Source organism: Sinocyclocheilus anshuiensis, unplaced genomic scaffold (genome assembly GCF_001515605.1).
Source record: "Sinocyclocheilus anshuiensis isolate Anshui unplaced genomic scaffold, SAMN03320099.WGS_v1.1 scaffold202, whole genome shotgun sequence".
Lineage (NCBI taxonomy): Eukaryota > Metazoa > Chordata > Actinopteri > Cypriniformes > Cyprinidae > Sinocyclocheilus > Sinocyclocheilus anshuiensis.
This window is the reverse complement of record NW_015542342.1, coordinates 618,679-636,702: the sequence shown is the minus strand read 5'-3', so window position 1 is coordinate 636,702 and position 18,024 is coordinate 618,679. Positions and strand designations below refer to the sequence as shown.

The window sequence follows — 18,024 nt, the reverse complement described above, 5'->3', positions numbered from 1 at the left end:
AGTAGCATTTCGTTTTAGTTTAATTAGCCGTTGACCAATATGTCGACTGATGCTGATATATATACATATATATATATATATTAGAGCCCGACCGATATGGGTTTTTTGAGGCCGATACCGATACCGATATTAGGGGGTAAAAAAAGGCCGATACCGATATATCGGCCGATATTCTTTGTGTACATTATAGTACAGTACCGCATCCAAAATAAAAGTTTTTGTTTACATAATGTGTGTGTGTGTGTACTGTGTGCATTTATTATGTATATATAAATACAAAAACATGCATGTATATATGTAAGAAAAATATGTTATGTTTATATATTAAATATATTTATATATAATATAAAATATAAGAATATGAATATATAAATGTATAAACATAAATATTTTCAAAATATATACTGTATGTGTCTCTTTATATATACATAATAAATAAACATTAAGTGAGTGACGTGACATGTGGCCAAGTATGGTGACCCATACTCGGAATTAGTGCTCTGCATTTATCCCATCCAAAGTGCACACACACAGCAGTGAACACACACACACCGTGAACACACACCCGGAGCAGTGGGCAGCCTTTTATGCTGCGGCGCCCGGGGAGCAGTTGGGGGTTCAGTGCCTTGCTCAAGGGCACCTCAGTCGTGGTATTGAAGGTGGGAGAGAGCGCTGTACATTCACTCCCCCCACCTACAATCCCTGCCGGACCTTTGGGTTACGAGTCCGACTCTCTAACCATTAGGCCACGACTTCCCCCAAAAAGTGTACTGCACCATCACTGTGTCTGTCACGCGACTCTGTTGCCCTTTTCGGGCTTGAACTGATGGTAAAACTCACATTTGGATGCAATTTGGATGCAATTAATCTATATAATACAGTATTTTGAAAATAATCTAATTGTAAAATATTTTAAACTGTAATTTATTCGTGTGATGCAAAGCTGTATTTTCAGCATCATTACTCCAGTCTTCAGTGTCACATGATCTTCAGAAATAATTATAATATGCTGATTTACTGCTTATTTCTTATTATCATCATTAATATTATCAATATTTTTGTGGAAATCAAGATACATTTTTTTTGGGATTCTTCAGAAAGTTCAAAAGAATAGCATTTATTTCAAACAAAACTTTCGTAAACATTATCAATGTCTTCACTGTCACTTTTGAATAATTTAATGCATCCTTGCTGAATAAAAAAAAAAGTAGCTATTCTTTTATAGAAATACTTGAAAGTATTTCAAGTAGCTTCCCTATCAATGATGAACATACGGCAGCTCACCGTCATGTATTTCACATCCATGTCTGTCTTCCTCTCCAACTCCGCAATAACCTCCCGATGAAACCGTCTGAACTGTAGACAGTGAGAGAAAGAAATGAAAAAATAAACAGATACAAACTCCACTAAATGAATAACGGTTTTTCATGAAAGTGAGCTTGTGATGAAACACATACAAGAACAGAAAACGAGGCAACCGGATGATTCGGCAGGCGGTATACAGTTGTTGTATAAGCTAAAGTGCTTATAGAAGAGATGAGTCACAGACAAACAGAGGGATACCTCATCATCATGGCTACAAGTGCGCCCACCCGCCCCTCTCCCTCACTAATCTGCTTTTGCCCCTTTTTTAAGTGAGATCCCACACTCCCAGCGTTTGCCTACACTTCCTGACACGTCTTCATTAATGCATGTCTTCAATCAGAAAAATGCTTCATTTGTTACAGCCATTTAATGAGGAATCACTGTTGTGTTTTAGAAGTGTCTGCCCTATATTTAAGAAGACATTCTTGTTTCATATTTTTAGGTTCTGGGTGCAATGTAGGCTAACATAGTAACCTGCACATCTGATACAGAAATGAACCTGTAATTGTCATAATGTGTAGGGCTTTGATTAATCACATAATCCAACCGCCGATGTGTCTTTTCAGCCATAATTATGAGAAATCCTTATGGAGGCCGTCATGAAATCTGTACAACCATGAGTATCGGATGATAAAAGTATCTATCTGTGCTGCTGGACATTACTATGAAAGCAGCCAATGATCAGAGCCGATTTTGCCCTGTCAATAAATATGCGAGGGAAAAGAGTGTCTTAAAATTTCAAGTAGGGAAGAAAATGTCTCGGTTGAAAATGACAGCAGATTAGGGCTGTGCGATTTGGGGGAAAATATGAAATTGCGATTTTTTTTGACAGATATTGCGATTGCGATTTTAAATTTGATCCAAGTGAAATTAGCAAGCAGTTAGACTGAATTTACATTCGTTTTAAACGTGGAGCCAGGCGCGAGTCGACACAGGTTGCGCGCGTGCGTCAAGCCTCGTCCATACTGTCAGATGCGCTCGTGGAGACTTGCGGTGTGGAGCTGGGTGCGAGTATAAACGAGCATTACAAGACAGGCTGCGTGAGGAACAGAGTAATATCGCGTCCACATCGCAGGCTTTGCGATTAGGAAATCGCAACGTCTCAAATCGCACAGCCCTACAGCAGATGTGCTATTTGAAGCATGGAAAACAAACGTATTCAAATGTTGTTTAAATTATGCACAAAGCCGCAGTGCAACAATATCAGAACGCACCCATCCCATTATAATCACTGAAGCTGTCACAGTGTCTGCAGATTTACACAGTTTCACACAACAGTCCTGTGGTTCAGAGCTCACTGCACAGACTTCTGGACTCTCACAAATGTTATTGTTAAAAATCAATGAAGCTGACTTGACTAGACTAGATAAAGTATACTGTCTTGTCTACAATGGGTTTAGATTTGTCACATCACTTGCTTGCAGCGTGCAGTGTACTGAACAGCAGTAGTGGTTTACCATGTTGAAATGTTACAGAGTAAAAATATAAAAATACATTGTAGCAAAAAAAAAAAAACACTCTTCTATGTTGAGTTTTCTCATTCAGGTAAATTACTGTCATGGCAGAGCAACCATGTGAACAATCTAACTTCATTCCATAGTCTTTGTATTTTGATGAAAAATAATTCAATGATTCAATGTCTCCTTTTGTTTTCCAGTTTACTGTGACATGACGGTGAGTACATTTTAAGTTTTTGGGCTAGTGTTTTAATTATATTTTAATTATATGTTCATTCAAGCCTTATTTTGTTTGTGTCAGAAAAAAAAAACAGTGGTGATTAAAATACAAGTTATTTGCCTTTAATTATAACAGCAAAGTGGACAGAGGCCCCATCACAACTAAGGGCTTCAACTTAAGACTATCTGAATAAAAGCTTAAACGAAATCTTTTCATCATGACTGTAAAGTGATCGTATCTCTTCAGAAGACCTGGATTAAACCACACAATTCATACCGATTACATTTATGATAAACTTTTTTCGAACTTTAAATTATGCCAGTGTGCTAAAACTGATGTATGTTAGTATACGTTTTAGGCCTTAGCGTGAACACTAGGGCTGCCCTCGACTAAAGATTTTTCTGGTCGACTAGTAGTCGTTCATTTTAAGCATTAGTCGACTAATCGCACGTTTATTAATAAACCATTTAAATCATGATAATGAGCCTTTAATTGCCTACAAGCGCACGCATAAAGCTTGCCACAGCACACCGGCAGAAGTAATGATGATTAATGTGTCAGGGAAAAACAGTAAGATTAAACTGCATTAACATTTTAATAACCTATTGATAAACTAGTGTTTTCTGTGATTTTGTCTTAAAGAGCAGGTCATATGGGTTTTTGAAAAATATCTCTTTTGCCGTTTATAATGTAGCTATCCTTAAATGAAAACAATCTGCAAAGTTGTTAATCAAAAAATTGCATGATAAATAAAGATATTGTCTCTCAAAAGAGGGAGTCGATTCTGAATCGCCTTAACGAGTCATCATATTTTCGAATCCTTTGCCTGTTGTCACTGGGTAACACATTTGCATAATCCCCGCCTGCCCGCGAAATACGAACAGAGTCTGACCTGCCCACAAACACTTCTGCTAGTTAGTGTGTTTACATCATGTCGAGAAGACGCTGTATTCAAGGATACCACAGAAATACAATTTGAACCTTTTGTTGTGTGCATGTCATTTTACCAAGGACTGCTTCTCTAATCTTGGCTTTTATCTTCGTTGGCTTCTAATCTTCTTAATTTGGACTAACAAGCTCTCCAAACCACAACCTGTAAGTACCATTGATACGTTATGTGTACATTTTCAATTGAGTGCTTAAAATATCAAGTTTTTGTGCTAATATGTGATGTATACCTAGTGCAGCTTTAGGTTTCCAGGTAAAGCACGATATTACTATTTTACTGAAATAGTTCTGATAATTCGCTGTGAACCCACTATTTCCTAAGAATGTGTCAACTGTCGTTGTTCTAATTACTTTGTTTAATAATAATGTAGTGTAGCGCACAGACTTTATAATTATTGTGAAAGTGCTGTTTATGTAGTTATAGGGTTAATGCAGGGACTAAAAGACCCAGTAGAGAGAGACGAGTTAGTTAGGCTGGTGTGCATGTGATACAGCTGTTTTGCGTTATAATTAAAGGTTAAGACATGGAGCGTCTTTTGTCTGTCGTTCTTCAGACATTACAGTAGACATCTTTTGGTTTTCAAACTGTATGGTTTCATCAGATAGTCACGTTAGCACTCGGCTAATGTATCCACCATTATTGTTTTGTTAAGTGTTTACAGTTTAGCAGCTAAACTTTAGCTGTGGGCACGATTCGCTTGCATAAGTGTTAAACAAAATGTTTTTATGTCATTATTTTAAGCTTAAATGAAAACAATCTGCAAAGTTGTTAATCAAAAAATTGCATGATAAATAAAGATATTGTCTCTCAAAAGAGGGAGTCTTTTAGCACACAGACTTTATAATCATTGTGAAATTGCTGTTTATGTTGCTGCACTGGCAGTTATAGGGTTAATGCGGGAGAGACGAGCGAGTTTGTGCAGACAGAGCGAGAATGGCAGACAAACATCAACAACCTGATCTTCCTTCCTGGTATTGTAATACTTTTAAAGTTCTCTCACCGGTGAATGACACATGATGTAACCCAGTAGCCGCGTTTCCACTGTCGCGTTTCTCCGCGTCTGGAGAGCGTCAGCACCGCGGATCATTTCATAAAGTTAACAGCTATAACACCAGTATTAAAGACTTTTAAAATAATTTTAGTTCAAAACTCACTTTCAGACAGCAGCGAGTGTTTGAAATAACTTGATCCGATGTGGATTATGATCAGCATACAAGGCAGAAATATTTATAAGCGATGAAAAAGACTATGCACGCTTGCCATTAACGTTACCATAGTAAACATGGTAAATATGACCGCTTGAAGAAATCAGACGTCAGCTTCTTATTCTCTATCACAATCGTGTATTTATTTAGTAACATTTTATCTGTCATAAGTCTCGTCTCGAGAGTTTAGCTCCGCGTATGTCATAAAAATATAATAATGTTTTTTGTTCGGGAGCTTTTATAAAAATATAGAAATGAATGTATCTAAATGTAATGTATATAGGCTACGGTGACTACAAATAAACAGAAACAGACTATACTGAATAAGTAGGTAGGCTATGATCATACCGCTTTATTTCTGTGTGACTAATTTTCAATCCTGATAAATTAATTCATTATGATCAATGTATCACTTATTATTGTAAAAAAATCGATGCTTATGGATTTAAATCTTTAACAAAGCATGCAAACAAACGGCTGCTTTTATCATGCTCGTTTTGTGATCACGCTATTTCCAGTGACTTATTTCTTATTAGTTTTCTGATAACCCCCGCTCTGCATATTTTGCATGTCTCGCTTAGTTAACACACCTGATTCAGATAACCAGCTCGTCAGAAGTGAGCTACGTGTATGAACTGTGTTCCGATCGATATGATCCCTACACAGTGTTCATTGCTCCCTACTCCCTGAGCAGGGGTAATCCGTTGAAGTTTACTTCACTTCGGAACATGGGCTGGAATTGGGAACCGCTGATGTAGCCTACTGTAGTAATGCTGTCTCTGGTATTCTGGTCTGGGAGCGTAAATGTGTTCAGGGGGCGTGGCTTTGGACGGCGATTGCAGGGAGGGTGGGACGTTCGCTTTCAGTGCTATCAGGCTAAAGTTAGCATTTTCCAAGATCTCCTACTGCACCTTTAACATTAGATTTAGCGGCCATGTAAAGTTGCTACTACTTATTTCAGATGATACGCCATATTTGAGGTCGATGAATGACAGGCGAGCGTTTGGATGTATTACCACAAAATCCAGCCATTAATGATCTGTCCGTCACGGACTGCGTGACCTCACCACTTCCTGTGGATTTTTTTTTCTGCGACTAAGCGACATCGACCAAGCCTCTTCTCATCGACTAAAGGTTAGTCGACTATTAGGGGGCAGCCCTAGTGAACACTGTTCTCAAACTAGTATAGGTTCACAATACTGGCAATTACATTAGTTATCATCTACCAAAGAAACAAATGTTGGGAATGGCATTGATATCACAACCCTAATTCTTTGTCAGGCATTTAGGAATGATCAAGGGTTATCAGATTTGTGAAAATGATCTCAGATTTGACTGAAGCTGTTTAAACACGACCTGTCTTCACAAGTTGCAGTCAGCAGCTGCACTAGCAGGAACAGCTGTATCATCATGCGGCGCTGGGCTCAGGTGCATCAACAGGCATGTTCAAACCTGCTCCGATAAAAAAAAACCCCACTACAATCTAACATGCAGTAGGTGTGTCCGCTGTATTCCTCTACCCTTTCCTGTTGTTTACACTGATAAGACTGACTGTGCGTCAACGGGAGAGTCCATAAAGTTTTAGGGAAATGGGATGTTTGATAAGCGATTAAATTGCAGATGGCGATCTTATGTTTGGGTGTGTTTGAATGTGCTTTCGGTCAGCTTAAGAATGTGTTTACAGCAAGGAAACAAACACACACACTGATAAAAGAACACACTCACATTCTCCTCCAGTTCTACATTGACTTTCCGATGGACGTCTGAGATCTCCATCAAGACGACCCCTAAAGACAGAGAAAAACACTTATCAGGCTCTCACACCAATACAAAGGCCATTAACACGTCCATTGTTTTTAATATAATAATCCACAGCAATCCCGTCTAATAAACCCCCACAGCCTTGTTTTCCAAGAACAGTCTTCCCTCAGAGCGGCTACTGTAATTAAAACACATTGTGCCAGCACAGATATTTCTCCCAGCATGCTCCTACCCGCTGTAATCAAAAGGGGATTAAAATGCAAAACCGACGGCATAAATCAGAGCACTTTATATAAAGGATCCGCCCACCACACACTTAGTCAACACTTATTTGAGAAGCAATTCTCAAACAGCCTTAAGAATTGCATTTGATGGTTGGACAGAGAGAAGGAGGGACAGACAGCGAGTTACTGCTCGGCTTGAACGCAAGCTAATTCTTTCTGACATCTGCGGAGAGATTTTATCCCTTCCCTAGAGACTGATGCGTGCAGATGTGGAAGAAGGAAATAAGAGTGTTTTCAATAGAAACAATAATACAATCTCTCCGACTCGCTCTGTGTCTCTTCAGTCGTCTGTTCACATGTCTTCTTGGGTCAATTTTCCTCAGTAATGAACGCAACATGTTAACTATTGTCAGCAAATGGAGAGGCAAAAACAAAGTAACTTTAACAGAGAATGCAGTGAATCGGACGTGACAAATTCACAACAAAATAAATAGTCTATATAACCTTGCCATAGTCAAAGTTGTAGTCTTTAAAATGATCAGTCTTCACAAACAAATGGAAAAGTATGGATTATATTGTACATCGCATGAAGGTTGGGATGCACCACTAATACAATTCCATCTGGAAGCTGATAAATACATTGATGTTATGGCTGATAACCAATATTAAAGAAAATAGTTCAGTCAAAAATGAAAACTGTGATTGTTTACTCACCTTCATGTCAATTTGGACTCATAAATGGAACATGCTTGCTTGACGCACAAGGACAAATAAGATTTTTTGTCGAGCGTCAAGCAAGTACAGTTACTGTAATTTTATGTTTACCATATTCAATGTGCCATATTCAGAAGAATTGGATTAAACCAAGTTTAAGTTGGATTTGTTTTATGATCTATTTATGCAATTTTTGAACTGATTTTTGGTGGAATGGACTTTCAGTAAAGAGACAGAAAACAAAAAATATCCTTATTTGTGTTTCAATGATCAACAAACATGAGTTTGGAATGATGTGAGGGTGAGTAAATGATTACAAAAATAAATTGATTAATGAATGAATGAAATAAACTTTTTTTAGGTGAAGTAACTTGTATTCTGTTATTTTGTCTAAATAAACAGTTAAAAAAATCAATAATTTTAAATGCCACAAGTGACTACTTCAGTCTGTGTGCACTGAATTTATTTAATACACGAGTTTCACAATTTGAGTTGAATTACTGAAATAAATGAACTTTTCCACTACATTCTAATTTATTGAGATCTGTATATTTGCTTTAACAGATTTGCTAACATGACTCGAGACTTGACTTGGACTCGAGTCTCATATTTGAGGACTTGCGACTTGACTTAGACTTTGACAACAATGACTCGAGACTTGACTTGAACTTGAGCCCTGTGACTTGGAAAGTCTTTATGGCCTACCTTCTAAAAACAGAGTTGTGATAGGCTGGTTACTGAAGCGTATGATCACACTGGTATGATAGGAGCCGAGCCAGAGAGGAGTTTGCCCAGTGAGCGTTTGTCAGTGTTTTCAACCACATAATGTTTTAGGCTATTTAATGTTTCAGACATTTAAAATACACATCATCACTATAAACCATTTATAATAGTAATAATAATAGTAATGATCATAATAATAATATACACTGATGTATATGGAAACGGCAGTAATAAACCTCTCAAACATAATTAGATTTTTTTTTCACGTCAAACGCACATTGTATGTAGCCTACCTATAAAGTTCACTCTATTTTTCTTCCTGGTTACGAGCCACTCACTTTCATGTCTTTCAGAGAAATGGATGAATTCACATGTTGTAAATCTGACAGGCTACTACATGGTAGCACACATACCCCCTAAACTAAGCCATCAACTGTGATCATTATAAATTTGTTTGAGCCACAAAATACATTGACTTACATATATTTGAGAATCTGAATATCTACAGGTTTGGCGTGAATAATTTTGCATGCATCATTTGAACGGTGTGCCGGACATGTTAGGTCTATTTGTGGCCACGACATATAACTCGTAAACTCGACATTTTAACTAGGCTGACCTGTTAATATGCCACTGGTAGGAAGCTTTTTAGCTGTGTTTATGATTAATATGCATAACAGTGACTGTAAAATATGTATTTGTATTAGGTATGGAAATTACATATTTTGAGTTTTGATATTTGGGCTATGGTCATTGTGCTATGCTCTACTTTAACCACCAACCAACCACACCCCACCCACTGTCCTTTTTGGAAAACTAAAATATGGTCACCCTATATTAAAGGTGACATATCTTGAAAATCTGACTTTTTCCGCATTTAAGTGCTAGAATCAGGTCCCGGGTGCATCTACCAACCCAGGAAATGTGAAAAAGATTAACCCAGTAACTTTGTTTTGTTAAGCCTTTTTCTGCAAGCGTCTGAAAAAACGTGTCAGATTTCGCTCCCTTTGTGATGTGGCAGAGGGATCTCATTATAATATCACTGCCCCTTTATCGGCACGTTTCCACTCACGGCGCCGCCATTCTGCGACAACGACAAGTGACAACGGTGTACCAGTTCTAGCACCATGGCAAAAGTTCGAGCAAAGCATGCAAACTGTTCTATCGTTAGCTGCACAGACGAGCACAGAACACTATTTAGAGTCCTAGCCTCAGAGGAGACGAGACAGCAGTGTATTTATTGATTTATTTACTGTATATTACGCTGCTGCCACACAGATTTCAGTGATTTCTTTCCCAGCTGTTTACCTTCACAGACATAACAGACTGTTTTTGTAACTCGTGTGTTTTTACCAAACTTTTGTGTATTTGACAATTTAAGTGCAATAAGACATGAACGAGAACTTACTTTAGTACTCGCATGCCGTGTGACAGAAGCTTTCTGTGCGTGTGCTTCGGATGTGTGCGCTCAGAAAACACTATATCAGAAGTTTAAACTATTATGGCTTTAAAACGCATGATTTCAGCGTGATATACACGATAATCAAAACCAAACAGATGTTTTTTTTATCAGAGTATCTGACTTTCAAGCTGTAAAGGCACAGCCCTCTTCTGGAAAAGGGGCGGGGAGCAACAGCTCATTTGCATTTAAAGATACATGCACAAAAACAGCTTGTTTCTGCTTCCTCTCAAAATGGGCATTTTCACAATTATATAATAAATGATCTGTGGGGTATTTTGAGCTGAAACTTCACAGACACATTCTGGGGACACTTGAGACTTATATTACATATTGTAGAAAGGGGCATAATAGGTCACCTTTAACTCAACACTATTAAGATTATTAAAATATTAACATTTTATTCTGAATGAAGAATAACAAAGACAGTGCAGCATCATGATTATAACTATATTACTATATTGCGCTCCTCTCCGTGACAGCATGAAATTTGAATAATTTGTCGTTATCAATATTTGTTGAAGGAATAGCCTTTAAGAACATAAAATAAATTAGAGCTACAAGAAAACATTTATTCATTCCTTCCATCTATTAAATCCATTCACTGATGGTTTCTTCTTTTTATTTAAGATTTGTAGCCTATATATTATAACTATTGTTATATTTTTACTTACTGTCTATTTTTGTAGACCTACATCAGTAGGTGGCGATAAATGAGCATCTGATTTACGTAGGCTATTAGCAAGTTATTAAATATTTGACTCAATTGATTCATATTACGGAATCATTTTCAAACGAAACGGTGAACATGAAAGAAATTATTAATTCACTTAGGCCTACGATTTGTTCACAAACAATGATTAACACCACTAATTATTATATGTTTATTATTATTATTATACTTAATTATACTTACTACAGACTATTAATTACTTGAAAATTACTGTAGTAATTATTACAGAGACACTAATTTGGGCAAACAGCACTAATGACTTGCTTAGGACTTGAAGCTTAAAGTTGAGGACTTACAACTCGACATGGACTTGCCTGTCTTGACTCGGGACTTGAATGCAAAGACTCGAGACTTACTTGTGACTTGCAAAACAATGACTTGGTCTCACCTCTCTAATATCCACCAAAATATAAAAAAGTCTCTAATATAGGCAAATGTTATGGTAATATATTATGCATCCTTGTTGCTTGTTGTGGCCAATTTGAGGTCTGACAATAGTTGTTTTAATCTAATGTTTTTTATTTTTATTTTATTTTGCTGAGGGTAGCCGTGGTGCCTTTGAGGAGGAATGTAGAGGCAACATGTTGGAAAGGGTTTTAGCATACTGAGAGTGTAAGAGTCACTGGACTGTAACATTAAAGCACAGCATGTCTTATTGCTAGAATTACTGTTTCAGATGTGCATTTCTAAACTCATCTCCGGTGATGTTTCTTTGAAAAGTATCTGCTAAAAATATCAAAACCAAATAAACATGACTAGATAAACCAGTGACTTCACTGACCTATTAATGGACCATATATCACTGAAAAAAAAAATAACTTGGAAAAAAAATAAATCCTAACCCTAACACATTTTAAATAAATTTTACTGCTCGAATATCAAGTTCAACTTGTTATTATCAAGCAAAATATACTTACTACTGAACTTATTATTCATGAAGAAATTAAATCTAATTGCACTCTAAGTAAATATTACTTAAATATATTTAATTTAGAAGTTGTGTTTATTTAAAGTAATTAAGTAAAGTTTATTTATTATTTTCTAATAATGCCTTGCATTTATCAAAATATTAAGTAAATCTTACCATTTACTGAAGTAAATAAGTAGATTTTATTATCTATTTTTTGTTAGAGAAAAAGTAATTTCCATTTACTTAGCTTTATGAATATATTACTCTCTATGATTATGTAAACATTGCTAATTTGTTTTTGATTAATATAACCACATTAACTACACTCATTTTGTTTCCCACTTTCCTGCAGAGTTTAGCTCTAACCCTAATCAAACACACCTGAACAAGCTAATCAGAGTCTTCAGGATTACTAGTTACAGGCAGTGGGTTTGATCCAGGTTGGAACTGAACTCTGCAGAAACATGGACCTCGAGCGCCAGATTTGAGAACCTCTGGTCTATACCTTTATCACAAATCACACAACTAAGACAAAATTAATCAGTTTATTTTTGCAGCATAAATAAAAGTGAATCAGTCACATTCACATGATCTACTAAAGCCTGGACACAAGTTTTTAAAGGTGCATTCAGTAAAAAAGTGTTATGACCGACACTAATCAACAAAACATGCATACCTCCACTGGTATAGAATGGTAATATTTTGTCTACTGAAAATATAAAAAAATAAAGTATGACTGAATGCTACTTCAAGTGTCTGCTGTTCTGTAATTCAATTCTGCAATTCTATCTCCATTACCAACATGAACTGCTGTGCACAGTTCCGACCCCAGGAGGTATAAAACACAGACATTTTTTTTTTGATTATACTGATTACTTATTGATATAGCCAAAACTGCATCCAACATGAAAACCATCAGTCTGTCTTCCTCCCCACACCTCAAGTGTTCACAGTATTGGCTTGTCATACTGTAAGAGTTAGATCACTCTGTAAATGAACAGACATGATTTGTGATATTAAAACAATGATCTAAAACATTTAACCAAAATTTTATATTATGCAGTGAAGAATAAGGTAAAAATAACAACAATAATGTTATATCATGCAAATCTATGCATAGATTTATGCTTACATTTACATTTTACAATTAGTCATTTAGCAGACGCTTTTATCCAAAGTGACTTACAAATGAGGACAACAGAAGCAACCAAAACCAACAAAACAACAATATGTAAGTGTTATGACAAGTCTTGCCTGAATATGAGAATTAGACCAATCACTCCTTCTGTATGGTCCTCAACTTACACTCTGGCTTATTCTGCAGTGAATCCAAAGCCTTCCTGTTGATAGAAACATATTCATAAGAATTTGCCTTTTTTAACCAACAAATTACAGATTGTTTGAGCAAAAGAAAAGATTTAACTTACAAGACTGGACTCGCATGAGAGGCCTTACACTTAAAAGTTCAATCAAGTTGAATACCATCATAAAGAAGCATAAAAACACTTTTACTAACAACTTTCTATTCGCACATCAAAATTAGTCCTATAAAACAATCGCTGGTGGCAACAGGTGCTTTAGGGGTTACGTCCTAGGGCTGGGTAAAAAAAATATCGATATCTCGATATTAATTGATTCTCATTTTTACGGAACGATATCGATTCTTAAATCCCAAGAATCGATTATTCTAGCCTGTTTTCAGTTAATGGACGGAACGTTGAAGCGGACGGAACGTCCCATCCAATATATTGCAATAAGCATTGTGCTTTGGTACTTTTAATATGAAACAAAGTCTCAGATTTCAAATGACAATAAACGCCATTTTGGCGCCGAAAGAGTACAACTTTACAATCCGTATCCTGTCTCATGTAATCGCTCAATCAGTGTTTCATCCGCGCAAAAACGTCAATATAACGGCTTGTACCAATGTCATGTAACGCGCATTTACCTCAGAAAAACATATTCGGTGTCCATAAACTCATTAGTCAGATAAAAAAATTATCTGTAGAGAGGGGCATTTTGCTAAATATCCGCACCATATAACATTCTTTATAAATGTTACTGTTCTTCAATGTTTAGTTTATGTTTGAATAAATCCATCAAGATTTTATGACAGCCACCATTATGTTTATATTAAAAAAAAAAAACAGAACAAATTGAAGCAGAAATATTATTATGTAATTGTAACTTTATTTTAAAATATTAATTAAGTGTAATTTTAATAAATCAGTCAATTTTAACCCTCAATATTATAGTAATGTAGTACTAACTGACTCTCATGTATATTTTACAGCATTAGTTGAGAGATTTTTTTCCTTGAGAAAATTCGGCATGTACTGTACCTGATATATATCCAAAATAAACAATATTGAATCAAATCGAATCGAATTGGTAATCAAATTGAATTGCAAACTTGTGAATGAGAATCGAATCGAATCATGAAATTTGTGTCAAAACCCAGCCCTATTACATCCCATATTGTTTTGGGAGGGATGTTCTCCTTTTCTCTCTCTCCCGCTTCAGGTCCTGTGATTGGATGACGATCCTGCCAGTCATTGGGTCCACACGCTGCCTCGTGAACCAATCAGACACTAGTGGACATGTATAAAGGCCCGAGGACAACACGAGTACGGGAGGAGCCTTTGCTCTTGTTTAGTGTTTTTTTTTCAATTCAGAGTTATTGTGTGTTAGAGTTCGCTTTTGTTGATACTTTTCTCCTCATAGTGTTTTACCCATGTTTAGGCTGCGACTCGACTCTCGGTTTACCAAAGTTTATTCAAGTCCTTTCTCGATACATAGTGATGGGACCATGTGACTTAGGAAAGTTGTTTAAGCACACTAGGTTATGAGCGGGTGCCAACTCATGTATTTTTGTTATTAGTCAGCGTAGTTAGTGGCGTTCGATGCTGAAGATGTTATTTTCTTTTGTTTAGTTTAGAGTTTGGTTGGTGTTGGTTAGTGTGTTTATGTTTTATTGATTTATTTTCTTTAGCACTGCTCTTGTCCCTCACTTTATCTTTAATCCCTTACGGTTTAATATACTTTGTAAATAGGTATTTATTTGTTTTGGATGTATATTTAATTCACCGTTTATTTGTATTATGGGTGTTTTGTTATATCGAAATGAATGTTTTTCAACTAAAAGCAAGTTCAAGTTCAGTTTTTGTTTCTGCCTGCTTCTTAATCGCATGCACCACATCTCCTTAACAGAGTAAAGTTTCTTATCTTAAATAATATATATATACTGTATATATATTTTAATTTTCATGTGTTACCTCCCACAACCCCTAGATGCCAAGTAATTAGGGAGACGTAACAGAGTTAGGCAGTATGTTAGCTTAGCATAGCGACAAAACACGACAATTTATGAGATTACAATGTTATTGCTCTAAACTCACTATTACGTAAGTCGAGTGTTTAAAAGAACTTATGCTAAACTATGCGATTGCTTTAATTTAGCTACCTAGCAGTTTCAACATTAAATAATTTCCAGTAATTTCCAATCGTGCTTAAGCTTTTATGCGAAAAACAGTGCTTTGTGAATCTCTAAACTACTGAAAACATTTTCGCTGAAATATTAATTTTCGCTCACTGTGACCTTGCGCAAGTTAACTTCAATGAGGGTAGGTGATTAAGATGAATGTTAATGTATAACGAGTCAATTAAATAAGAATCAAACTATCAAAGCACATGGACCAATGCATTACAAATCAGAAATCTGAAACAGAAAGGCAAACTTACCTTAAACACGAGAAAATCCAGCAAATCCAGATCATATCTCTGATCCATATAGCGTGGGTGTCTTGTCCAAACACGCATGTGCGGATTCATGCACGCTGTACTTTTAGATTAAAATGTACTCAATATTTCTAGATTTATGGGCAATGGCTATAAAACGTAAATATTACAAGTATATATTAATAAGAGTTACTCTTCCCACGCAGTTCATTAATTACATGAATTAAATGTTTTGAGAGCATTTTACTTAGAAAATTGTAGTTCTCCTTGAATTTTAATATTACAAGTAGCACTTATGATGGTTAATTTAAGATATTTTACAAAACCACAAAGTTATTTTTTCAGTGTACTGATGTCCAAAAGCTGCAGCCCCAGCAATGTGTAGGAACATGTGGTGCTAAACAGACCGTGTTGTGAAAATCAGCCTCTGAGAAAAATAAAAAGTCAAGGTGAGGCCATGTGAATGAGACGAGGGGCAGGGGCCGAGATCCAGAACATGAAGCCAGCCTCGGTCTCGAGTCACATGAGTCACAAGGCCACCTGAGAGCAGCAGGTGTGGGTTCCCTCCTCTGCCTCAGCTGACACACTTTAACTTTATCTGCTCTCTGACACTGATTCAGCCCAGATGTCTTATCAGCTCCACTCGAGGCATGTGAGTTGGTTTATGTGTGCCTGTGGCAATGCCATAAAAGAAAGATTAGACCAAGCAAAGTGTTAACCATCCTATCCGGAGGCATGTCTCTGGACGTTTACTGGCCCAGTGTTCAGGAAGTACATGCAGTGGACTGCTGTAAACAGTTCTCTGTGACTTTATTGCTCACTCATAAATACGGTTAGTATTGTCCTTTAATAAAAAACATATGCAATTTGAGGTTGGAGCCAAAGCCTGGCTTAGGTAATCGAAAGGAGAGATATTTTGAATCTGGCTTACGTTTTCTCGTATTGCAATGATGTGATAATCCCTTCTTCTTTATTAAATGAACTGTAGAAAATGATTTGAGTTCACACAGGTACATACATAAAACATTGGCAAAAGGATCCAATGCAGAGATGCCCAAACCCCTGGGCCAAAGTTGGCCAGTGATTAGGTTTGATTGTGTCACATGATCACATTAGAGTGGAAATAAGGGGAGGATTTTCTTCTTCTTTATACACATTTTTGGTTTTATTTTTCTTTAAAATGTAAAGAATATAAGAATAATAGTATAAAAAAAATTACATTTTAATTAGGGCTGCACGATATTGGAAAAAACTTACATTGCAATATTTTTTTTTTCTGCAATATATATTGCGATATGAAAAAAAAAATCAGATGACTTCAATAGCTCTATTTGGGAAAAAAATAATCAGTGATTAAGGTGATTTTGTAGGCGAGTAAATCAGCATAGGTAATAAACATTACAAGCATAGATAAATAACAGAACAAAGATACAAATGAAATAAGCCGTGCTTTATATTTTTCAGGTAAGTCTAAGAGTATTCAGGTACAGAAATTGAATAATCAAATGTAAAATAACACTGCATAGTTTTCACTATAAATTAAATCTAATAAATCTGTGTTAAAGCTACAAAAGTGTGTTTTCTTTGTGTTTTGTTGTTTGATTAACGTTCATGACAGAGAAAGCAACAGGAACATTAAACTGCTGTAAACCAATATACTGTTACACATCCATTTTCTTTCTCAATTGTTTCCCTTTCACCTAAGCCATAAGCAACTGCGTTTACAAGGATACTTGCAGCGCACAGTATTTCAGGCACAAATAGACGTGGAAGTGAACGGAATTCGGTGTTCACGTGTATCTGCGTGGCTCTCAAGCCCCGTTCACTGTGTCTACACCGGACGCGAGCGGCGCTACAAAATACTATAGAACCCATTATAATCAGTGATGCTGTGTGACTGACTACACTGGATGTGGCTAGGCCTGTCGCAATAATCAATATATCGACTTATCGCGCAATATATGTACATGACCTCAATCATTTTTGGTGACGCAATATATCGCCCATTATATTTACTTAAAAAACTTATCGCAATTATTTCTGGGGCAATATATCGCACAACAAAAAGTTGTTATCGTGACAGGCCTAGATGTGGCGCCACACGACAAATCCCCGACAGTAAACGGATACCTCGTTTATGACGTACTGACACAAAGTTCAAATGGTATGCAACAGTCGCTTTGTCGCGTCCGGTGTAGACAGACTTTGGGGCCGTTCACATGTCGCGCTTAAAAACACGTGGGAAAACGGCAGACGTGCCGCTCTCTCCTTATTTCCAAAGCGCTCGGAAGCTTGAGCTTTCCTGGCGTCTGCCGTTGCTAAGCAACCATGCCCTGCGCTCTCCGCGACGACGCGGAAGTTTCAACAAAGGATAAACGGATTTCCAGCACAGAAAATCGCTTGCTGTAGCTCTGCTGCTAAATGTATTTAGAAATGGGTATCTCTGTACAACTGTTGTGTCCGGTGTAGACACTGTGTCTGTGTGTGAGCAAAGAAAACGATCAGTATAAATATAATGATCAGTAGCCTATACTAAACATCGCACATCCTGCGATGTGACTATCGC

At 36.6% G+C, this 18,024-nt stretch overlaps 1 protein-coding gene and 1 long non-coding RNA gene across 4 annotated transcripts in view; one reads left to right on the top strand and one right to left on the bottom strand.

Moving 5' to 3' along the window:
• The window catches only part of LOC107691223 (brain-specific angiogenesis inhibitor 1-associated protein 2-like protein 1), a 71,537-nt gene that overhangs the window by 25,336 nt on the left and 28,177 nt on the right, over positions 1–18,024 (bottom strand). For all 3 annotated transcript variants that reach the window (XM_016489727.1, XM_016489726.1, XM_016489728.1), the window contains 2 exons: positions 6,922–6,983; positions 1,285–1,356 (listed from right to left, as the gene is read on the bottom strand). In XM_016489727.1, coding sequence (XP_016345213.1) covers positions 1,285–1,356; positions 6,922–6,983 — 134 coding nt within the window. The remainder of the gene's footprint in view (positions 1–1,284; positions 1,357–6,921; positions 6,984–18,024) is intronic.
• LOC107691225 (uncharacterized) lies at positions 4,497–8,591 on the top strand. The gene is made up of 3 exons (XR_001634523.1): positions 4,497–4,506; positions 5,812–5,813; positions 8,511–8,591. It is a non-coding gene; the product is annotated as an uncharacterized LOC107691225 (long non-coding RNA).